Genomic DNA, 25,765 nt, shown 5'->3' with positions numbered 1-25,765 from the left:
AAAACTCAGTTGACCTCTTATGAGCAAACGCTGGCAACAGTGGAAATGAAAAACAGGAAGAAACCTCAGGCAGAACCAGCCTCAGGGAGGGGTGGCCATCTGCTGTGAACAGTTGAGGAGGAAGACATGACAAAAGGCAAGCTGTGGAGACGAGACAGATTAAAAATAACTAACACTTAAATGCAGAGAAGTGTATAAACAGTACGTGAAAAAGGTGAGTGAAGAATAAACGCTCAGTGCATCATGGGAATCCCCAAGGAGCATATGCCTAGTGCAGCAAAACTAATTAGGTTTCACCTGATTCAGCCCTAACTATATGCTTTATCCAAAAGAAAAGTTTTAAGCTGGATCTAAAAAGTAGAGATAGTGTCTTGTCTCCTGAAGAGGGGCCTCTGATTCTATTCTAGGAACCACAAGTAAGCCTGCAGTGCGAGAGCGAAGTGCGGTGAGGCCTTAAAGATAGGATGGGACCTGATTATTCAAGTATGTGTATGCATAATGTAAACAGAATTGGTCCTATCGCAGAACCATGTGGATATTTATAATGTGAAGTAGATTCCCCATTTACATGAACAAACTGGAGTCTATTAGACAGATAGGATTCAAACCACTGCAGCGTCGTACCTTCAATACCTACAACATGCTATAATCACTGTAATAAATTAACAGAGATGAGTTCACTGTCAGAGGCCATAAGAAGAGCATTTATAACTTTCACTAAAGCTGTTTGTGTACTGTGATGGGCTCTGATACCCGACTGCAACTCTTCAAATAAACAATTTCTCTGCAGATGATCTGTTAGCTGTTTTACAACAACTATTTCAAAAACTACTGAGATAAAAGGAAGGTTGAAAATTGTCCTGAAATCATAATTAGTTTTGCATGTAGACATACAACTCATCTCGCAGGATCAAACCTTCAGTCTCTTGAGAGAGTGCAGAGCTCTTACTAATTGCTTTGTATTTTATGAAAATATTTCCATATTCACCACAGTTTAGGAGACCACTATGAGAGTGAGAGACAAAATCTACTTTACTGCTTTTAGAAATCAAAAAGATATGTTCATCATGCATTGTAATCCAATCCAATCCAACTTTATTTATATAGCACTTTAAAAAACAACAAAATTGACCAAAGTGCTTTCCAATAATAAAACAGAGATAGCAGTTAAAAACCATACATGAAGCAGACAAAAAAATAAATATAAATAACAATGAAATAAATACATAAATGAAAAAGAAGATGAAAATAAATCAGTATATATATATACATACATATGAAATATTAAAACATTAGTAAAATAGACAATAAGATCTACAATAAATAAAATTAACAAAATAAAAAGATTAAGAGTGACCAACAGCTGACTAAAACTGACTACAAGCTGACTCTGGTACTACTCCTAAAAAGCCTTTGAGAAAAAGTGTGTTTTTAAAAGTGATTTAAACATTTCAAGTGTTGGGGCCAGCCTAATATGGAGGGGCAGTTTATTCCATAATTTGGGGGCCACAACAGTGAAAGCCCGGTCTCCCCGGTGTTTCAGTCTCGACATGGGGACAGCAAGGAGTGACTGGTCAGCTGATCTATGAGACCTTTGTGGAGTGTATCGGTGTAGAAGGTCTGCAAACAATAAAATTTTTAAATGAATTCTAAAATGGACAGGCAACCAGCGTAAAGAGACAAGAACAGGGGTAATGTGCTCACGTTTGCATGTCCCTGTCAACAGGCGAGCAGCAGCATTCTGGACCATTTGCAAGCGTGATAGTGAAGCCTTATTATATGTGGACTGGTATCTTCACCTAAACATCCTACAGTGGTAGAAGTATGCAAATGACAGTCATGAAATTATTATTATTATTATTATTATTATTATTATTATTACCATCTCAGTTAAAGACATGCCATGAAATATCCAAAAGAGAAGGTTTCAGCTGGAGTAGCAGGAGCTATATGCAGATACAAAGCTAAATAAAAACGTGTCCATCCTGTGAGACAGAGCAGCCATACAAGTTTGCAGTTAATGACAGATCACCTGCTATTTGCTGTTAGTTCCTGAGTGATCCTGTCTCCATTTCTGGAATAATTTATTAATTCACAAAGTCATTTCGGTTTTCTTGTGCATAAATGCATGATACTCCCTGGATTTGGAAAAGCTATGGAAAACTGCTATATGTAAAATGCTAAAAAACAAACAAACAAACAAAAAAATCTAGAAGCAACAAATTAACCCTCAGATCATGTTAATATTTATAACATGGAGTATAATCATTACTGGTGAGTCCTGTTGATTCAATCAGTTACAAACTTTCTTAATCAACCTGTTATGTTGAATTACAAACACACTATGAATTAAATTAAATATTTCACATAGTTGAATGTTGAGTTAAAACTTGGAGAATTGAATGGAACATCAGTTTTGCTCACTTCAAAGAAACAAGATCTGAAGTCCTGGAAGGAGGAAGGTCATGAAGTTTTTTTTAGGTAAAGTCAGATCAGCTGTGTCATTAACTGCCCACGCAATCTTTGGAAGAGAGAAGGTCATGTTCAGCTCATGGCATCCCTTGAAGATGTTACTGGTATGGACATTAGTTTTTTAGATGTATGTGAAGTAGCTTAGTTTTTTAGACAGTTTTTTAGATGTATGCTTAGGTTATGATTCATGTGTGTATTGACTTAATGCTGCAAATAAATTAAGTATCAGCCTTGATTTAGATATTGTGATCTTATCTTTACAGTAATGATTAAACATGAGTTTTTCTGATATAATTAACACCCTAATTTTAAAAGTAATGAGATTATTGCATATGTTTTCACTCAGTGCACTAGTGCTCACACAGCACTAGCCGAGGACGGGGCCACAGACCCATGAGAATGACTCAAAACCCAGCGGATCCCCCACCACACAACGAACCACACAACGGGGAGGAGCACTATAACAATGTCCCATCCCACATAGCAAAATTGGTATGGCCCAGATCTGCTTACACATGGCCCACATACCGCAAAGAATGACGGCCCTTTGGTGGCCCAGATCTGATTTGCCACATGGGCCAGCTGCAGACACACTGCTGGCCCAGAACAGTTTCAGCTCTGGCCCGAGATGTCAGGCTAATGTGTACCCTAATCAAGCCATGTAATAACAGCATGTGCCAGAACATAATAGTGCAGAAGTAACAAGACAATACTCTGTTCCAACAGTGAATGGCCTGACTACTCAAAGTGCTCTATACAACATGCCACATTCACCCAACCACACACTTTCGCTAAACTGAGTGCTTCCTAACGACATTCATACTCTTGACATGCAGAGGCAGGGATCGAACCACTAACCTTCTCATCACCAGGTGACCTGCTCTACCTCCTGAGCTACAGCTGCCCAGTGGTAAAAACGAGTAAACCGTCACTAGGTTTTGGATAAAGTGTAAACTCACAAACCTGCATTTGAAACATTGGCTACCATAGCAGTATGGTATTGCAACATGGAATTTGGCTCTTCTAACTAAAATAGGAAAATAGGAACATAAACAGTGGCATCATTACCAGACCTGGCCCAAATCTGGTTGACATACACCCTGCCATGACACCAGTCAGAAGTGCCAGCTTGATGCCGGATCCGGGCCAGACCTGTTTTCTGGGCCACATAAACCAAACCACAATCGAGCCAGATGTGGCATGCCATCACATAGACAGTGCCATCTATGCCAGGCCTGGCCCATATCTGGATGACATACCACTTACCATGCCAGAAGTCAGCCAGCAGTGCTGGCTTGACACCAGATCCGGGCCAGATCTGTCTGCTATGTGGGCATAGGGATCAAGGTCCAGCGAGCCCCAGACCCAGGCCTACTCACACACACACACAGAAACTGCACAGACACACTCATCTATCCACATCCACCCCACGGACGAATGCCTCCCGACCATAGCCTATATGACTATCCAGAGTTGGGACCAGGAAGCAGAGTTGCAGTCTTACACGCCTCTCTGCAGCTTCTCTCCTCCTGCTACCCCCCCAAAAACCCATCTCCATAGAGACTGTGTCAGCTTCCAAAAAGACTAAAAACAAACTAAAAACCAGCAACAAACAACTTAAACATAAACAATCAAAAAGAAAGAACAATACAGTATCCACATCTGAACCAAAGAGTAAAACAGTGAAATGTGGATTATTAAATATTAGGTCTCTCTCCTCCAAGTCTCTGTTAGTACATGACTTAATAATTGATCAACAAATTGATTTACTCTGCCTTACAGAAACCTGGTTGCAGCAGGATGATTATGTTAGTTTAAATGAATCAACACCCCCGAGTCATTCTAACTACCAGAAACCTCGAAGCACAGGCCGAGGGGGCGGTGTGGCAGCAATTTTTCACACCAGCCTATTAATTAATGAAAGACCAAGACAGACTTTTAATTCATTTGAAAGCCTGATGCTTAACATTGTCCACCCCAGCTGTGAAACTCAGAAACCAGTCTTACTTGTTATCATCTATCGTCCACCTGGGCCTTACACAGAGTTTCTGTCTGATTTCTCAGACTTTATATCTAATTTAGTTCTGAGCTCAAATAAAATAATTATTGTGGGTGATTTTAACATCCATGTAGATGCTAAAAATGACAGCCTCAACATGGCATTTAGTCTGTTATTAGACTCAATTGGCTTCTCTCAAAATGTAAAAGAACCCACCCACCACTTTAATCACACTCTAGATCTTGTTTTAACATATGGCATAGAAACTGAACATTTAACAGTGTTTCCTGAAAACCCTCTCCTGTCTGATCATTTCCTGATAACATTTACATTTACAATAATTGATTACACAGCAGTGGAGAGTAGATTTTATCAAAGTAGATGTCTTTCTGAAAGCGCTGTAACTAAGTTTAAGAATATAATCCACCCACTGTTATCATCTTCAATGCCCTGTACCAACACAGAGCAGAGCAGCTATCTGAACGCTACCCCAACAGAGGTCGATTATCTTGTTAATAATTTCACCTCCTCACTACGTACGACTCTGGATACTGTAGCTCCAGTGAAAACTAAGGTCTCTAATCAGAAGTACCTGACTCCGTGGTATAATTCTCAAACACGTACCCTAAAGCAGATGACTCGTAATCTGGAGAGGAAATGGCGTGTCACAAATTTAGAGGATCATCATTTAGCCTGGAGAAATAGTTTGCTGCTTTATAAGAAAGCCCTCCGCAAAGCCAGAACATCTTACTATTCATCACTGATTGAAGAAAATAAGAACAACCCCAGGTTTCTCTTCAGCACTGTAGCCAGGCTGACAAAGAGTCAGAGCTCTGTTGAGCCAACCATCCCTTTAACGTTAACTAGTAATGACTTCATGAACTTCTTCACAAATAAAATTTTTATCATTAGAGAAAAAATTACCAGTAATCATCCCACAGATGTAATATTATCTACAGCTACTCTTAGTACCATTGATGTTAAGTTAGACTCTTTTTCTCCAATTGATCTTTCTGAGTTAACTTCAATAATTACTTCCTCCAAACCATCAACGTGTCTTTTAGACCCCATTCCTACAAAACTGCTCAAAGAAGTCCTGCCATTGATTAATTCTTCGATCTTAAATATGATCAACCTATCTCTAATAATCGGCTATGTACCACAGGCCTTCAAGCTGGCTGTGGTTAAACCTTTACTCAAAAAGCCATCTCTAGACCCAGCAGTCTTAGCTAATTATAGGCCAATCTCCAACCTTCCTTTCATATCAAAAATCCTTGAAAGAGTAGTTGTCAAACAGCTAACAGATCATCTGCAGAGGAATGGTTTATTTGAAGAGTTTCAGTCAGGTTTCAGAGCTCATCACAGCACAGAAACAGCTTTAGTGAAGGTTACAAATGATCTTCTTATGGCCTCTGACAGTGGACTCATCTCTGTGCTTGTCCTGCTAGACCTCAGTGCAGCGTTCGATACTGTCGACCATAATATCCTATTAGAGCGATTAGAACATGCTGTAGGTATTACAGGTACTGCACTGCAGTGGTTTGTATCATATCTATCTAATAGACTCCAATTTGTGCATGTAAATGGAGAGTCCTCTTCACACACTGAGGTCAATTATGGAGTTCCACAGGGTTCAGTGCTAGGACCAATTCTGTTTACAATATACATGCTTCCCTTAGGCAGCATCATTAGAAGACATAGCATACATTTTCACTGCTATGCAGATGACACCTAGCTCTATCTGTCCATGAAGCCAGATAACACACACCAATTAGTTAAACTGCAGGAATGTCTTAAAGACATAAAGACCTGGATGGCCGCTAACTTTCTGCTTCTTAATTCAGATAAAACTGAGGTTATTGTACTCGGCCCTGAAAATCTTAGAAATATGGTATCTAACCAGATTCATACTCTGGATGGCATTACCTTGGCCTCCAGTAACGCTGTGAGGAACCTTGGAGTCATTTTTGACCAGGACATGTCCTTCAACGCACATATTAAACAAATATGTAAGACTGCTTTCTTCCATTTGCGCAACATCTCTAAAATTAGAAATATCCTGTCTCAGAGTGACGCTGAAAAACTAGTTCATGCATTTATTACTTCCAGGCTGGACTACTGTAATTCATTATTATTAGGATGTCCAAAAAACTCACTGAAAAGCCTTCAGCTAATCCAAAATGCTGCAGCAAGAGTACTGACAGGGACTAGAAGGAGAGAGCATATTTCTCCTGTTTTGGCTTCCCTTCATTGGCTTCCTGTTAAATCCAGAATTGAATTCAAAATCCTGCTCCTCACATACAAGGTCTTAAATAATCAGGCCCCATCTTATCTTAATGACCTTGTAGTACCATATCACCCTATTAGAGCACTTCGCTCTCGCTCTGCAGGCCTACTTGTTGTTCCTAGAGTATTTAAAAGTAGAATGGGAGGCAGAGCCTTCAGTTTTCAGGCCCCTCTTCTGTGGAACCAGCTTCCAGTTTGGATTCGGGAGACAGAAACTATCTCTACTTTTAAGATTAGGCTTAAAACTTTCCTTTTTGCTAAAGCATATAGTTAGGGCTGGACCAGGTGACCCTGAATCCTCCCTTAGTTATGCTGCAATAGACGTAGGCTGCCGGGGGATTCCCAAGATGCATTGAGTTTTTCCTTTCCAGTCACCTTTCTCACTCACTATGTATTAATAGACCTCTCTGCATTGAATCATATCTGTTATTAACCTCTGTCTCTCTTCCACAGCATGTCTTTATCCTGTCTTCCTTCTCTCACCCCAACCGGTCGCAGCAGATGGCCGCCCCTCCCTGAGCCTGGTTCTGCCGGAGGTTTCTTCCTGTTAAAAGGGAGTTTTTCCTTCCCACTGTCGCCAAAGTGCTTGCTCATAGGGGGTCATATGATTGTTGGGTTTTTCTCTGTATCTATGAAGCGCCTTGAGGCGACTTTTGTTGTGATTTGGCGCTATATAAATAAAATTGAATTGAATTGAATTGAATAGCCAGCAGCCCCGTTGTTCGAGATGCAGTTAACCCGTCCCCTGATCATCACTCAACCACAGCGTCAGGTAGGACGTAGGAAATAGGGATGTAAGGACCGGCTTGTCCATGTTAAAATGGTCTGTTGGGTGCATGTGTTGGTGTGCGTGAGTGAGTGAGATGTAAAAAGTGAATATGACGTGTGAAAACTAGAGCGCTGTTAAAATTCAGCGGAGAACTATGGCACGATAATGAATGGCTTTTCTAAAGAGAGAGCATTGTTCTTACCAAAACATGTTGATATCTTTGGCAAAATCTATTTAGAAGCGGCACGTGTTTACCTCTGCGGATGTCTGATTTTTTTGTAGTATCCTGCTGTTCTGGCTCTTGTGAACAACTAGTTTTAAAAGTGTTAAAAACAAAATTAGTCATTACAGAGGCATTTAATAAACGTACTTGGATGAAGAAACTGGTTTTAGATGGTTTCGGTACGGGGAGCTTTGGAAGACTGGTTTACCACAAAGGTGTAGTTATTACTGTTCTAAATTTATCATCACCTGCAGGCGCGTTTGTTTAGTCATGTGACCTTTATGACGCACAAAGGTGTTTGTGCACATTGAGGAAGCTTGCAGGATCAGTCCTTTATTCCGATCAGAGAGTGCTGAGCTCTTACAAATCGCTGCTTATGTTTGGTTCATTTACGGCGGGATGATGGCTGATCTTTACCAGCACCCGGTTTTCTTTGAGTGTGAGAGTATTAAAGAAGAACATCTGACGAGAGTAGAAAAATACTTCGGTATTCGCCGCAAATCGGGCGGAGGAGAGTGCGGACCGGTGACCACAGTGGACGAAAACCTCTACAGTGTTGCTTTCCGAAATAAAAAAGGTAGGTTTATTATGAATTTTAATAGGTAAATATATTTACCTATATTTATAATGTACGGACTTTCTTATGCACGAAATATCATACAGTAGTCGAAGTCTCTAAATGACCATTTATTATTTTCATCAGTAACCGTATCAGAAAGTTTTGGCTGTTTAGGAACTATTATACTTTCACAAGTGAGTTACTGGTGGCAATGGGACACGTAAGAAAGGAAACGCAAAACAAAAGTCTGTCCGGAAAGCGAAACTTAATGTTACACAACATTTGTTGATCAGCAGCCGACAGTGGGTGAAAAGATAAGAATAAAGAAGAAGGAAAAAAGAAAGTCACATAAAAATAAATTCTACATGAAACTCAGTTTGTAACTTGAGATCTATTTATAGATCAGCAGCGAGTTCTTCAGAGATCAGAGCATGTTTTGGATCTTGAAGATTGTCGTTTGGTGTTCACTGTCCGAGAAAGTCTGCAAAATTCTACCTCCTCTCACTTCACCACCCCCACTTCTGATCCAGCAGAGGTAAATTTCATGTTTTGATTTAATCAAGATCTTTGACAGTTTTATGGATCCATATAGAATCAGCATTGTCCATTTGACAGTGCGAGTGAATCAGCATTGTCCAGAGTTTGCTTTCTATCTGTCTATCTATCTATCTATCTATCTATACACACACTGTAAAAAAAATGTAATATAAACGTATTTTACTGTGTATTTTACAGTTTTGTACTGTTCTTCCAGAATATCATTAAATTTACATAAATAGACTGTGATTTTACATTTCAAATGTAAATTAACGTAAAATCACTGTAAATGTAATAAAACATAATTTTCTTGTTTTTTAAATGTATTTGTCTGTACATACGCATATTTAGATTGTTAAAATACATTCACAAATGTATCATAATTTCACCAATATTTGTTCGTTATTTGAAAGATTGAACTGTTAAATTCAAATGTAATGCTATGGAAAAATATATAAAATGATTCTTATACACTTTTTTTTTTTTTTTACATCAAATAATAATAATTATTATTATTATTGTTATTTAGGGCGATTGTGGCTCAAGCGTTGGCAGATTGCCTTGTAATCAGAAGGTTGCCGGACCGAGCCCCGGCTCGGACACTCTCGGTTGTTGTGTCTTTGGGCAAGACACTCCACCTACTGGTGATGGCCAGAGGGGAATTGTAAAGCACTTTGAGGGTCTCAAAAAGCACTATATGAATGCAATCCATTATTATTTAAACCAACTGTATATTTCTGTACATTTAAGTATTATTATTCATATTGCCGCATTCATTGACCTTGTTTATAGGTAATTTCATTGTTTGATCACGTTAAAATGTACCTAATTTAATGTTTAAAAGCACTTGAAAAAGGCAAAATCCCATGTAAAATTAGGGCAACAAACTGTTTTGTCATTACTGAAAATAACCGTATTTTTATGCGAAAGGTGTGTATATATATATATATATATATATATATATATATATATATATATATATATATATATATATATGTGTATATGTATATGTATGTATATGTATGTACACATAAGTAAGGTGGTCTTTGTTGCAGATTGATACCTCCTCTCATTTGCATTTCTTCCCAATCACAGACTCCTGAGAACATTCCCGCCTCGTCTCTTCCACCAAGTGATGAAGAGTATGAACTACACGTTGATAATTATCTCCTTCGTTACCTGAAAGAATGTCCACATGCTCAGCAAGAACTTGAGAACATGCTTGCCTGTTTAGCCTGCTCTGCTGATCTTTACTGTGAGGAGGGGAGAGCTTTAGTCAGGAGGCTCGCTCAACCTGGTGCTGCAGATGAAGTTAGTGATTGGAAAGCTGAGGTAGACGCTCTCTTTGGTGGCTACTTGTGCCATTATGAGGTAAACCCTGACAAAGTTGAAGCTTTGGTTCAGTCCAGCAGCTCTTGTCAGACTGCAGGTGAGGTGAAGGTGTACACAGATGAGTCTGGGATGGCTGTTGTTGTTGGAGAACTGTCTCTGGTTCATGCCAGGTTGTTAGACATCGAGCGGCCTTCAAGTTTACGTGACGATATGGAATCTCTGAGTTTGAGTGAGGAAAACACAACCATTGCTAGCTACAGCCTTTGTGATGGGCTCCAGGTGTTTGTGTGTCAGGGTGACATCACCAAGCAACACGCTGATGCTCTGGTAAATGCAGCCAATCAGGACTTGGAGCACTCTGCAGGTGTTGCTGCTGCACTGAGTCAAGCTGGTGGTCCTGAAATACAGAGAGAGAGTGATGAATTAGTGAAGTGTTTTGGGAAAATTCCCATAGGAGAAACAGTAGTGACCACAGGGGGTAACTTAAAGTGCAAGAAACTGCTTCATGCAGTTGTGCCCTCAGGTGGAAAACCAAGTAAGAGAGATAAGCTGTTACTGGAAAAAACTGTGCATTGTGCTTTAAAGTTTTCAGAAATAATGGAGTTTCAGTCCATAGCCATTCCTTATATCAGCTCAGGTGTCTCTGGGGTTCCTCTCACTGTGTGCACTGAGGCAACTGTTGCTGCTGTGAAGGACTTTGGCAGTGTGGGAGGTCGAAGTGTGAGCAAAATCATCCTGATTGATAACAGAGTGGAGGCAGTGAGGGCCATGCAGGAAGCATGTGACAGGCTTCTCCAAGGGATAGAGACACCTGATGAAGATACAGCAAGAGGAGCCACTGCCAGAGCTCCTGGAGGCAGAGTCCACGTGGAGTTTATTTGGGGATCGATCGAGAGCCAACAGGTGAGAAACGTTGCTGATAAGATAGATCACACCAACATTAGATAGTTTGAATTGATCATTCGCTAGCTGGGCCCACATCCTCATTTTAGGTTTGACAGTGTTTTAGTAGGTAAAGATGAATGTTTGGACATGAATTGAGCTGTGGTTTGGGGAAGGCCTCGAAGGAGACTGACAACGGCTCCCATGCCTGGCAGATCCCCATGTACTAAATAGAAGTGAAGAAGTTAAAGAATTGAAAAGGGGAGGGAGGGTGGGACACGTAAACGAGAATGAACAGGTTGCAGAACTGGGGGAACCAATAGACCCAGAAGGAGAGTATTTGGAGGCGTGGTCTTGCTCCTTAAATTCCGATACATAATCTCCAATTTACATAAAACACATTTTCTAAATCGCCTGCTCTTCTCCTAGGTGGATGCTTTGGTGTCTCCTATGGTTGGCCATGATCCTCTCTCTACCCGTGTTGGAAATGCTTTGTTTGAAGTAGCTGGACCACAGCTGACCACAAGGTTTAGAAAGGAAGCAGAAGATGAAACAATGCCTGGTGACTCAGTACTGCTGGAGGGCTTACCTGGACTTCAATGTAATGCAGTCTTCTTCCTCAATCTTGTTCCCTTTGATGGTGACCCAGACGGAGTTGCAGTCCAGGTGAGATAGTAAGGAATGATTTTATTAGTCTGCCTGTTTGTGAGGACATTTTTTAATGAAGCCATTTGTCTTAATCCAATATTGTTATGTTCTATAGGTTCTTCGAATGAGCATCAACACAATACTGTCTTTTTGTGAGAAGAAAGGATTCAGATCTGTCGCTCTTCCCGTCCTCGGTGCTGGGATGGCCCTGCAGTTTCCTGTCAGTGAGGTGGAGAGAGTGTTAATGGAGGAAGTTTATGTATTTGAAGAGGAGCGAGCAGGCATCACACCATTTCTGATCCGCATCGTCATTCACCCCGATGATGAGGAGACACACGAGGTTATGACATAGCACTTTTCCCTAAAAATCAACTACTGACAATTACGACGCTGAGAGTTGAAGAATGCCACCAACACCAAACTCTTATATTGATTTGTGCTTAAAAAAAGAAACTCTGAATATAGTAATCAAATATGTTCCAATAGTAAGCTCATTTACCATCTCATTTGCCAATATCAGTCAGCAGGGACAGTCTCATCTGACCCCAGTATTATGTGTAATAATATACTGTACAGAAATTGTTACTAATGCTGTTAATTTGTTGTCTTTACAGACATTTGGCTCTGTCCAAAATGGCAAATTCACTGAAGATTTTCACCACAAAGACCCAGACCAAGGTGAGTGTAGGAAAATATATACAACTAAGAATCAAAACAGTGTTTTTTATTTTATCTGTTTTTTTTTTTTTTTCTTTTCGGGCACCTAAAAATCTCGAGTTAAAAAAGAGGCAACATCTAAAACATCAACAGGGAATTACTACATCAGTTAGAGAATATAAAAGACATTCAGTCCATCACAGTGTACAAAATACACAGCATTTGGACAACAGCTCAAATACCTGAAAGTTTGGAGGATTCAGACAGTCTTACATTAACCCTCCAAAGACTGAACAAAAGCTTGACCTAGTTATCATTTAGTGTTCAGGTCTCATATTATCCCTCCTGCTACAGACCCATCTGTTCTCATACCAACAGTGACAGTGGTCAACAACCTGAAACCCACAAGTTGTACTCTGGATATTTATAATAACCGACCAAAAGCTTGGCCTAATAGCAAACTGCATTCTCCTCTTATTCTTTAGTATTGACTCTGTGTCTGACTAAGCCTATACTGTAAAATCTGCTTCCTATTTTAAACCTCAAACCATGACCAAAAAATATTTCAAAGGCAGCAAAAGTAAGAAACAAATGTACTTAACAGAGTCAACTTTCTCCTCTAGATTCAACTACGATGAGGTTGGTCCTGCTGGGAAAAACTGGATCTGGGAAAAGTCACCTGGGTAACACCATTTTTGGAGAGGAGCTCTTTGCCACTTATGCCTCTCCAAACTCTGGAACAATGAAATGCCAAACAGAAACCAAAACAGTCAGTGGAAGAAGCATCACTCTGATCGACACCCCTGGTTTCTTTGACACAGGAAGGTCTGAGGAAGATCTGAAGCCTGAGATAATGAGCTGTATGACAGAGTGTGCTCCTGGGCCTCATGCTTTTCTCATTGTGCTTCGAGTGGATAAATTCACAGAGCATGAGCAGGCTGTCATCACTAAGATAGTTCAATATTTCTCAGATGAAGCTCTAAAATATGCTGTAGTTGTTTTCACTCACGGTGAACAGCTTGAGAAAAATTTAAAAATTGAAGATTTTGTCAGTCAGAACAAAAATCTGAGTGATCTGGTGTCAAAGTGTGGTGGTCGGTGCCACGTCTTTGATAACAAACACTGGAACAACAACCAGCCAAACAACTACAGGAGCAACCAGTTCCAGCTGGAGGAGTTGCTGAAAACAATAGAGAAAATGGTGGTGGAAAGAAACGGAGGCTACTACACAAATAAAATGCTGCAACATTTGGAGACAGCAATACGAGAACAGGTTGAGCACATAAGACAGTCAATGCCAGATAAAACCCCAGAAGAGATCAGAAAGCAGGCTAAAACTAATGTGATCAATAGGTTTCTGATCCAAATGGCAGGGACTGGAACAGGAGCTTTGCTCGGTGCTTTTTTCGGTGTAGTAACATTGGCTGAATTTGCTATCAAAGCTGTAAAGAACCCACAATTGGTGAATGTCGCAACAAAGCTTTCCAGATTTGTGCCAGCTGCACAACAACAGAATGCATTAGTAGCTGCTGGAGCAGTAGGCTTGGTTGGAGCAGCAACTGCAGGAGGAATAATGGGAGGTGTAATTGGAAATGAAGCAGCTAAAGATGCAGAGTCACTTTCAGAAGCTGTACAGAGAACATATAAGGCTGTACAGGAGGAAAGAAAATCTCTTACTCATGTAAGATTTTCATAATAACCAGGTACAGTAGTCCCTCGTTTATCGCGGGAGTTACGTTAAAAAAAAATAATAGCCAACTTTAATTTTTTACAGTTATTATAGATGTTTTAAAGCTGTAAAACCCATCACTACATACTTTATACACTTTTCTTGTTGTGTTTGACATTTTTGTGTTTGTTGGGAGAAAACTTACAAACACACAGGACAGCTCTTCAGAGTCACGCTGTTAGCGATCGAAGATTTATGTAGATTTGACTACCTGAACTCATTCTGTACTGTACAGGAGACACGGCACGAGATTGATTGGCAGTGGTCTACAGGACGCAGAACACAATGCGTTGTTAAAATTTTAAAAAAGAAAAAAAAGAAAGCCATAAAAGGCGTTACACAAAATTAGTGTTTATTTGAAATCTGGTTTTTGGCAAACTATCATATATTTAGTCATCAGTTTCCCTCCTTCATGAAGGAGATTTTGTTCTTCAGCCACTTTAGCACTTTATCTACTAACATTTTGTTTTTTCTTACTCCCCTTTGGTGGTGGGAACATATTGTTTGGTGTATTTATGTTCAATAGGTTTGTGATCCATAAACAACTAAAACGTTGAGCTTAAAGATTCTCACAAGATCTATGAGTGTGATAGCTGTGTTTATGGGGTTGTTGCTTGAACTACCTAGTGCCTTGATTCACTGTGATCATAATTTTTCATACAAATGTGACTAAAGTGGAAGAATGTTTGAGACCATGAAACACATCAAACTTTAAAAACAATAACAAAACACAACAACACACTTAAGATTGAAGAAATTAGGTTTTGTTTGATTTTTCCCTGATATTGTCAAATCTCTATTTTAACTTAATTGTAAAGTATCTAACAATAATAGAACTACCTGATATGTGTATGCTATATTGCTGATATGACTGACAGATCAAAGATGTCTTATTAAGCAATAAAAGCTATAATCTCTGACAAGGTTTCCCATTTCCCATGCCACGGTTTTGCTGTTGTTGTACTGCACTTACATGTTGTGATCAACAAGAGACACTCGAAGAAAATGCTTTGATTCATGTGATGCCATTACCAGCATTAACATCAATTTTATTCATATAGTCCCAAATCACAACAGCAATCTCCTCATTGTGCTTTGTAAGGTAAAGACCCCACAATAATGCAGAGAAACCCCAACAATCAATGTGAGCAAACACATGGCAACAGTGGTTAGGAAAAGTTCACTTTTAACAGGAAAAAAGCTCCACAAAAACCCGGCTCAGGGAGAGGGCATCCATCTCCTGTGACCATTTAAGGGTTAGGAGAGGTAGACACCTGTTAATAAGAGCCAGAGACTATTAATAGCTAATGATTAAATGCAGAAAGATGTATAAATTAGGGATGGCACAATACCACTTTTAATGTCTGATACCGATATCATAAATTTGAGTATCTGCCGACACCGATATGAATCTGATGTAGTCTGTTTATGATCAATAAAAAAAATTAAATTTATTTTGCTGAATGTTGTAAAAGTTCATACTAAACAAAACACTAAACACTATTATACTTGTATTAAAAAAATAAACTGCACCCAAAATATTTTACAGTTCAACATTATTAATCTTTTTATTTGAACTTTTAGCAGAACTTTAAATCTAAATATTTAAAGTAATATTCAAAAGTAATTTAAAATGTGATTTTATGCAGATTTCAAAAACTCTTTGGTTCTGAAAAAAAGTGCAATATTAGCACAGAATAATGTTTATATTCAACAACTTAGAAAAAAAACAAGTTGTAGAATGGATTCCTTTATACTTACAGCTTAACATAAATAGACATCCAGAGTGGAAAGCAGTGCAAATAAATGCAAACATGGCTTATTGTGACACTCATCTTTTATCAAGATGGATGTCAGTGTAAGCTGTTTCTATCAAATTTAACCTGAGATTGAATTTTTTGTAATTTTGATACAAAACTTAATACAAGTATGAAAAAAGTGTTTTGTTTTGTTTTTTATTGTTGTTTTTTGGAATCATGAAACTATTTAGCCTGCAACATTGCGTTTTGCAATGTAAAACTTGAGTCTATCCATTGTAAGGTCAGACTTAGCAACGACAACGCAGAGACGTCCAAAATGTTGAGTATAGAAGAAACACTGAGTGCGGGGCTGTGCAGAGATTTTTGAAGGGGCATGTGCTACAAGTTTAAAAGGAACAAACAGAACCGGGGTGACCCACATGTCCCAATGTGTGAAATGACTCTCAAGTCATAGTAACCTTAGGTTTGTCTGTCTGTGACCCATTGTTCTGCTTGGGAAGTAGACAGAGAGAGGAAAAAGGAAGGCATAGAGGTCAGAACATCTCTTCCCATACAACCTCCCTAATTGGGTCAATGCAATCATTGAGGAAATGGAAATACTTTTAGGTTCTATTTCTCTTAATCGATGTTTATGGATGTTTGTCTATGTTTGCTAAATTCTTACTCAAATAAACTTTTTTAAAATGTTCATATCAATACACTAGGATGGACAGCAGCTCCAGATAGACTAGAGAAGCCAGCCACAGGTTTGGAGAGATGAGAGGGGGCTGCACCTGTGACATCTAGTTTTGTGAATCAGTTTTCCTGAACACTTTTTAATCTTGCTAAACATTACTAGCTTGCTCAATCTAATAAAGCAGTGTTTTCGACACAAGTCACTGTTAGAATAATGTTATTCACAAGTTCATTCAGACATGTTGACACAGTGACATCTGCTGGCCAATTTGGCCGTACATCTTAGTGGTTCTGTGAATCAGTGATGCAGACAAACACAGCACATTTTCAAACAAACCTACTTGTCATACCTCACTCAGTAACTGTGATCAACATGTTTCTTATTTGTTATGGAAATTGTTAAGGAACAGTTCACCTGTACTTAATATGTGGGTTTTTTCACATTTCTTTAAACGGTGTAAATGTATTCTTTAGGGTCGTGCAGTGTGTTAGTAACAGATTATAGTGAGGATGATGTAAATATTGCAGCAAATAACATTTCCTATTAAAAATTTGACAAAACAACAACAACTAGAGGACAGACAGAGTCAGGCTGAAAACCTGTCCTGCTTTTTTTGTCTTTAAAGGCAGAGGCGGTTTTCATTGAGATGTTTTAGCAAATGGAGCTCAGTCATTGTTTTTCTCACTTTCAATTATATGACAGTAATTCAAATAAGATATTTGTATATTATTTATGTTTCTTTATATTTATTTAATTACACTTTACGCACTAGTTTAAACGCTGGATTCCAGTGTCCAAGTTATTAAACTGTCTATAATAGTCTTTAGCAAAAATAATAAAGAGAGTGATTGAGAGTGACATAAATAAGACTTCATAAAATCCTCTTCAACCTTGGAAGTCTTCAAATCAAATCTGAAGACCTACCTATTTTCCAAGGCTTTCGGATCTCTCTGACATCTTTTTTGTTCTGTCTTAACTATTCTGGTCTCTTATCTTATTGGATGATGTTCACATATGTGTGCTTGTGTGTGAGTGTGTACATTTTTGTATATGTATGTGCATATTTGCATGTACACATATACTCTTTACAAACATATATGGATGTCTTACAATCTTTCTTTAATGTTTTCATTCTATCTATTTTAATTCTTTTTTACTATATTATCCCTCTGTTCAGCACTTTGGCCGACACTTGATGTCTTTTAAATGTGCTATATAAATAAAGATGACTTGACTTGACTATTCTGGTATTATAAACAGTACTTAGCAAACATATAAAACAACCTAATTTATAATTACATATACCAACTCTCAGCAAAAAAGAAAAGAAAAAAAAAATAGGGAACCACTCCCCCGCCCTCTGCCTCAAGATGCTTAATTGACAAACCGATTTTAATTTAATGCATGTATAAAACAAATGCACAGAAATCTATTATTTTTCTCTAGTAATTAAATAGATTCAACATCTTTCTTCAACAGAAGTGCAGACTGCACAGATGGTACCTTCCCAAAGGAAAGAATACTATAACTTACTGGGGTATATACTAGATTTAATATTTACTGAATACAATAATGGATTTCTATACATTTTACATCAGATTAAAACTTTGGTTGTAAGATTCAGATAATTATTTATTAAAAGCAAGACATTTTAAATGAGAATAAGAAAGAAAAGCACGTCTTTGCGCTCCCCTTTCCCTGTTAATGCCCTACCTGGCCCCCCTGGCAAAACTTTGCTAGACCCGCCCCTGCCCGCTACTTAAATGGCCTGCATTTGTATAGCGCTTTTCTAGTCCATAGGACCCCAAAGCGCTTTACACTACATTCAGTCATTCACCCATTCACACACTGGCGATAGCAAGCTACATTGTAGCCACAGCCACCCTGGGGCGCACTGATAGAGGCGAGGCTGCCGGACACTGGCGCCACCGGGCCCTCTGACCACCACCAGTAGGCAAACATGGGGTTAGTATCTTGCCCAAGAATATTTGGCATGCAGCCAGGAGGCAGCCTGGGATCGAACCACCGACCTTCTGATTAGTGGCTGACCTGCTCTGCCACCTGAGCTACAGCCACCCACACTTAGACCACCACACACTACTTAGAAAAGGATCCTGGTGTTATTTATTAGAAACAATTCATAACTTCCCTTCAACTCATTCATGTCACCTAAAAGGTAAACCTGTTTGTCCATCACCTGTTGAGCTCTGATGATTCAGTAAGGACATCTCCTGGTTTCATCTTCATGTTTCCCTCTCACCACATATCCAAACCGATATCATGACCAGCAGCTTTTACAGCTCCAGCAAACATCAGCTGATACTAGAAATTAATATTAAATAAATTCTAACAACAGCTGATCAAGCTTAAACGTGCTGCTGTTGTTTAGGCGACCTCTGTTGGTTTCTTCTTTTCGGCGCAGAGAGAAAAGCCGATCAGCTGATCATTGATTAGTTTCACGATTGAATTAGCAATTTTCTAGCTGAAGTCGTACGGGACAAATCGCGTTCCTTTTCACCTCAACTTTAAAGTCCGACCTCGTCTGCTGTAATTGGTCCAACCCAGAGTCGATCATGACCAACTGGCCAATCCACCACCATTCATTTATACCGTTAAAAAAAAGAAAAGGAATAAAACCCCATCGGCCCATAAAAACGAAAAATCACGAGCGGCCCACCGGGCAAATGCCCGGTATGCCCGAAGACCAGTCCAGCCCTGGCTCAAGCTGCATCATAGTGTAACGCGAGGGTTCACTAGATGGTTTGGGATCTCTCTGAATAATTAGGAACAGCAAGATGGAGACGGATAACTTTTTAGCAGCCTCTTTACTCTCAGCACACAGCAACAACCACCCACACTTCCTGTGTGCCGCCCTCATGAATACTTCACTGGCCTCTCAGAAGACAGGAAATCTTATACTCAGATCAAAACAGGGAAAACAACCAGGTAGATATAACACATACTTATTACTGGTTTGAACATGCATGTCTAAACATTCAAACGTGTAAAAATGTAAATATCAAAACACGTAACCACCAAATAGCTACATAACTAGCTTTATAACCTTTGTAAACACCTCTTTGTATATCAAATTAGATTTAAATTTACTTCTACGCTTTACAATGGCAAAAGCTTCACAAGATTAATATGTCACTGCAATTGTTAACTTAGTTAGTTTCTGCTTTCAATTAGATGAAATTGACTTTTTCATAGAAGGAAATGAAAAGTTGCACGGGTACAATGTGATGATAATAATAATAAATATCAGTAATTACAGTAATTACAGAAGTCCAGACTTGAATAAAAAAAAACTGGTTTTAAAATGTTTTCGTACAGGGACCTTTATAAAGTCTTTAATGTGCAGACTAGTTTACCACAAAGGCGTTGTTATTACTGTTCTAAATGTATCATTAGCTACATGCACGGATGCTTAGTCATGCACCCCCATGTGACGCATAGACGAGAGAAACCTGTAGTAGACATACAATGATCAGTGAGTGCTGAGCTGCTTATATTTGGTTCAGTTACAGCGGGATGATGGGTAATCAGACCCAGCACCCTGTTTTCTTTGAGTGTGAGAGTCTTAAAGAAGTACATCTGACGAGATTACAAAAATACTTCGGTATTCACCGCAAATCAGGCGGAGGAGAGTGCGGTCCGGTGACGAGAGTGGACGAAAACGTCTACAGTGTGGTTTTCCGAAATAAAAGAGGTAATTTTATCATGCCTTTGAACACACACACACACACACACACACACACATGAACGTTGTTATGCATGAAATATCCTACAGTTGTCGAAGACTTACAAATGACCATTAGTTAATTTACTATTCTCTTTCGGTTAAAATAGCTGTAACAGAAAGGTCTCAGCTGTTTAAAAGATCTTATATTTTCACTGTGATGTACTGCTGTAAGTGGGAGTAGTGAAAAAGGAAACGTAATCGAAAGTTTGTCTGGAAAGCGAAACTTAATGTTATACAAAGCATTTGGTGGTCAGCAGCTGCGAGTTCAGGAAATTACCGAACCGATAATTTTTGAAGTCTTTCCCCTGTAAATGGGCTGTTTAGACAGAGAAAGAGAGCTACCCAGATATCTTTGCATATGCAGTTTTTTATTGTATTTGCTGTTTGTACGAGTTAGTAGAGGAAGTAAAATAAGCTGTACAAGCCCTTAAGCAGAGGTAGACTTTGAAATCATCTGCATGCTGTTATTACTGGTGTAGTCAGGGAAATATTGTGCGTGTGACACATTTGATATTAAATTAGACGTTTTATATTTTTGTCACTCAGTGAAAAGAGAAGAAAAAACACGATGAAGAATGGCAAAGGAAGCAAAATAAATAAATAAATAAATACATAGGTTATATAAGGAATTCAGTCTGTAATTTGCGATATCTGTCTACAGATCAGCAGCGAGTACTTCAGAGATCAGAGCATGTTTTGGAGCTTGAAGATCGTTGCTTGGTGATCTTTGTCCGAGAAAGTTTGGAAAATGACACCTCTCACCTCACCACCCCCACTTCTGCTCTAGCAGAGGTAAAGTTCATACATTAATTTAATCATGTTTATTAATAGTTTTATGTATCCACATTAAATGAATGTTGTAAATTCGATTATATTATTAATGTAAGGACAATTTGCTATATGTTAATAGCTGTTCGTATTTGCATGTCTTTCTCAGTCACAGCCTCCTGAGCACATTCCTGCCTCGTCTCTTCCACCAAGTGATGAAGAGTATGAACTACACGTTGATAATTATCTCCTTCGTTACCTGAAAGAATGTCCACATGCTCAGCAAGAACTTGAGAACATGCTTGCCTGTTTAGCCTGCTCTGCTGATCTTTACTGTGAGGAGGGGAGAGTTTTAGTCAGGAGACTCGCTCAGCCTGGTGCTGCAGATGAAGTTAGTGATTGGAAAGCTGAGGTAGACGCTCTCTTTGGTGGCTACTTGTGCCATTATGAGGTAAACCCTGACAAAGTTGAAGCTTTGGTTCAGTCCAGCAGCTCTTGTCAGACTGCAGGTGAAGTGAAGGTGTACACAGATGAGTCTGGGATGGCTGTTGTTGTTGGAGAACTGTCTCTGGTTCATGCCAGGTTGTTAGACATCGAGCAACCTTCAAGTTTACGTGACAATATGGCATCTCTGAGTTTAAGAGAGGAAAGCACAACCATTGCTAGCTACAGCCTTTGTGATGGGCTCCAGGTGTTTGTGTGTCAGGGTGACATCACCAAGCAACACGCTGATGCTCTGGTAAATGCAGCCAATCAGGACTTGGAGCACTCCGCAGGTGTTGCTGCTGCACTGAGTCGAGCTGGTGGTCCTGAAATACAGAGAGAGAGTGATGAATTAGTGAAGTGTTTTGGGAAAATTCCCATAGGAGAAACAGTAGTGACCACAGGGGGTAACTTAAAGTGCAAGAAACTGCTTCATGCAGTTGGGCCTGTAGGTGGAAAAGCAAGTGACAGAGACAAGATGTTACTGGAGAAAACTGTGCATTGTGCTTTAAATTTATCAGAAATAATGGAGTTTCAGTCCATAGCCATTCCTTGTATCAGCTCAGGTGTCTCTGGGGTTCCTCTCACTGTGTGCACTGAGGCAACTGTTGCTGCTGTGAAGGACTTTGGCAGTGTGGGAGGTCGAAGTGTGAGGAAAATCATCCTGATTGATAACAGAGTGGAGGTGATGAGGGCCATGCAGGAAGCATGTGACAGGCTTCTCCAAGGGATAGATACACCTGATGAAGATACAGCAAGAGGAGCCACTGCCAGAGCTCCTGGAGGCAGAGTCCACATGGAGGTTATTCAGGGATCGATCGAGAGCCAGCAGGTGAGAAATGTTGCTGTGATGACGACACTTCACAATAAGACACATTTTCTAAATCTCCTGCTCTTCTCCTAGGTGGATGCTTTGGTGTCCCCTATGGTTGGCCATGATCCTCTCTCTACCCGTGTTGGAAATTCTTTGTTTGAAGTAGCTGGACCACAGCTGACCACAAGGTTTAGAAAGGAAGCAGAAGATGAAACAATGCCTGGTGACTCAGTACTGCTGGAGGGCTTACCTGGACTTCAATGTAATGCAGTCTTCTTCCTCAATCTTGTTCCCTGGGATGGTGACCCAGACGGAGTTGCAGTCCAGGTGAGATAGTAAAGGAGTGATTTTGTTTTTCTCTTTGTTTGTGAGGACAACTTTAACTTAGCTATTTGTAATAATGCAGTATTTTTACCCATTATAGGTTCTTCGAATGGGCATCAAAAAGATCCTGTCTTCCTGTGAGACAAAAGGGTTCAGATCTGTTGCTCTTCCTGTCCTCGGTGCTGGGATGGCCCTGCAATTTCCTGTCAGTGTAGTGGAGAGAGTGTTAATGGAGGAAGTTTATGTATTTGAAGAGGAGCGGGTGGGAATCACACCATTCCTGATCCGCATCGTCATTCAATCTAATGATGAGGAGAGACACGCGGTAATGTCAAAGAATTTTACCCTAAATATTGGCTCATGAGTGTTGCGTGTCGAGAAACACTTTGGCAAAGAAAAGCTACGACCATATCAGTATTTTTTTTTTTTACTTTTCATTGAATGTTTGATTATTTTCTTCGCAGGCATCTGATGTTGTCCAAACTGACAAATTCACTCAAAAAGTCCGAGATCCAGGTGAGTATAGAATACTGAGAAAGAATGAAAAATAATAATACCCAAAGTGCTGGAGTAATGCATCTAAATTTACCAAATTAACAGCCTGAGGGCAATAGTTCAAACTCAAATTATTCAGACAGTCCAATATTTCATTATCCTTCCTAATGATTGCTTTTTATAAATTACCGAAAACTTCTTTTAGTTAAACCCCTTTGGCTCTAACTCTGTTTTTCATTTAGGAGTGGGTTTTTTTTATTACTATAACTATGAACCATGTACTGCTTACTGTTCAAAACCTCAAACCACAAAGAAAAATCTCTTTAAAAAGCAGCAGCAGCAAAAAAAAAAAGAGAGAGGCAAATGTACTTAACAGAGTCAACTTTCTCCTCTAGAGTCAACAACAATGAGGTTGGTCCTGCTGGGAAAAACTGGATCTGGGAAAAGTCACCTGGGTAACACCATTTTTGGAGAGGAGCTCTTTGCCACTTATGCCTCTCCAAACTCTGGAACAATGAAATGCCAAACAGAAACCAAAACAGTCAGTGGAAGAAGCATCACTCTGATCGACACCCCTGGTTTCTTTGACACAGGAAGGTCTGAGGAAGATCTGAAGCCTGAGATAATGAGCTGTATGACAGAGTGTGCTCCTGGGCCTCATGCTTTTCTCATTGTGCTTCGAGTGGATAAATTCACAGAGCATGAGCAGGCTGTCATCACTAAGATAGTTCAATATTTCTCAGATGAAGCTCTAAAATATGCTGTAGTTGTTTTCACTCACGGTGACCAGCTCCACAAAAATATGAAAATTGAAGATTTTGTCAGTCAGAACAAAAATCTGAGTGATCTGGTGTCAAAGTGTGGTGGTCGGTGCCACGTCTTTGATAACAAACACTGGAACAACAACCAGCCAAATAACTACAGGAGCAACCAGTTCCAGCTGGAGGAGTTACTGAAAACAATAGAAAAAATGGTGGTGGAAAAAAACGGCGACTACTACACAAATAAAATGCTGCAACATTTGGAGACGGCAATACAGAAACAGGTAGAGCACATTAGGCACTCAATGCCAGACAAGACCCTAGAAGAGATCAGAAACCAGGCTAAATCTGATGTGTGCAACAGCTTTCTGACCAAACTGACAGGGATTGCAACAGGAGCTTTGCTCGGTGCTTTTTTTGGTGTAGCAGCAATGGTTGGATTAGCTGTCACAGCCATGAATAACGTAATGTTAATGAACGCTGTAAAAAAGGCTCCAGCATTAATGGGAGTGTCGGCAGCAGCAGCAGGACAAACAGCATTAGTAGTTGCTGGAGCCACAGGTCTGGGAGCAGCAACAGCAGGAGGAGTATATGGTGGCTTGCTCGGATATGAAGCAGCTAATCATGCCAAGTCACCATCAGAAGCTGCACAGAGAACATATGAGGCTATAGTGGAGAAAGGAAAGTCTTTTATCAGGTTTAAGTGAGATTTTTATAATTATTTTCCAGGTAGTGAAAAGGAAAAAAGCATCTTATTTTTTCTTGATGTTCTTACACTGCACATACTAGTTCTACATGCATTGAAGAAAACATTTTAATTATCTGGTGTCAGGGTTGTTGGCAAATAGCTGAAGAGATGAGAAACCAGGCTAACTGATATGATGTGTATGATCCAAATGGCAGGGACTGGAACTGGGGCTTTGTGTTTTTTCGGTGCAGTAACACTAGCTGAATTTGCTATCAAAGCTGTGAAGAACACAGAATTGGTGAATGTTGCAACAAAGCGTTTCACATCAGCACATGTGCTAGCTGCAGAAGATCAAACAACACTAGTAGTTGCAAGAGCAGTAGGCTTGGTGGGAGCAGCAGCAGCAGGAGGAGGTGTAATGGGAGGTGTTATTGGAAATGAAGCAGCTAAGGATGCAGAGTCACTTTCAGAAGCTGTACAGAGAACATATAAGGCTGTAGAAGGAAAAAGAAAATCTCTCACTCAGTTAAAGTAATTTTTTTTACAATAATCAGATATTCCTGTAAACATTTGATTATTCCATTTCCCTTTGATGTTGTTACATTACAAATAATGTTTACATTTTAAATGGTGGTACACATTACATAACACTTTATTCAATAACAAATGTTTGCCTGATAGCCTTTTGGTGGTGGGAACATATTGTTTGGTGTGTTTATCAGAAATTTTTGTTTAATATGTTTGTGAGCCATAAAAAATTAAAACAACGAGTTTAAAGAGGCTCACAGGGTCTATAAGTATAGTTATCTTTGTGAGGTTGTTCCTCAGTCCACTGTGATCCTAATTTTTCATACAATTGTGACTAAAGGAGAAGACTGTTTGGGACCATGAAACACATCAGACTACTGAAGACCGAAGAAATTAGGTTGTGTTTGATTTTTCTGAAATTGTCAGATCTCTATTTTTACTTAACTGTAAATGATCTGATAATGATAGAACTACTTGATGTGTGTATGATATATTGGTGATGTGATTGAAGGATGAAAGATGGCTTATTAAACAATAAAAACACTAATTTCCCAAAAGTTTTCAAAGTTTTTCCATTTGTCTATTTTCTTTTGTTTTCAGACAGGTTTTCCCAGGTCATAGTGTGTGTGA

At 39.4% G+C, this 25,765-nt stretch overlaps 2 protein-coding genes across 2 annotated transcripts; both read left to right on the top strand.

The window, feature by feature from the left end:
* Positions 1-7,956: 7,956 nt before the first annotated feature.
* On the top strand, positions 7,957-15,016 carry LOC146390801 (uncharacterized). Its single transcript, XM_084923792.1, has 7 exons — positions 7,957-8,326; positions 8,710-8,843; positions 9,941-11,080; positions 11,489-11,725; positions 11,823-12,047; positions 12,322-12,385; positions 12,988-15,016. The coding sequence occupies exons 1-7, from the start codon at positions 8,149-8,151 to the stop codon at positions 14,058-14,060; spliced, it is 3,051 nt and encodes a 1,016-aa protein (XP_084779918.1). The 5' UTR covers positions 7,957-8,148; the 3' UTR covers positions 14,061-15,016.
* A 4,615-nt stretch (positions 15,017-19,631) lies between these two features.
* On the top strand, positions 19,632-24,929 carry LOC146390800 (uncharacterized). The gene is made up of 7 exons (XM_084923793.1): positions 19,632-20,241; positions 20,936-21,066; positions 21,212-22,357; positions 22,430-22,666; positions 22,764-22,988; positions 23,128-23,179; positions 23,554-24,929. Exons 1-7 carry the CDS (start codon positions 20,064-20,066, stop codon positions 24,624-24,626), a joined length of 3,042 nt encoding a protein of 1,013 aa, XP_084779919.1. The 5' UTR covers positions 19,632-20,063; the 3' UTR covers positions 24,627-24,929.
* Positions 24,930-25,765: the final 836 nt, after the last annotated feature.

This window comes from Perissodus microlepis, chromosome 3, assembly GCF_051167445.1.
Source record: "Perissodus microlepis isolate ML-2025 ecotype Zambia chromosome 3, ASM5116744v1, whole genome shotgun sequence".
Taxonomy (NCBI): Eukaryota; Metazoa; Chordata; class Actinopteri; order Cichliformes; family Cichlidae; genus Perissodus; species Perissodus microlepis.
The sequence above is the reverse complement of the archived record's forward strand: the minus strand, read 5'-3'. Positions and strand labels throughout refer to the sequence as shown.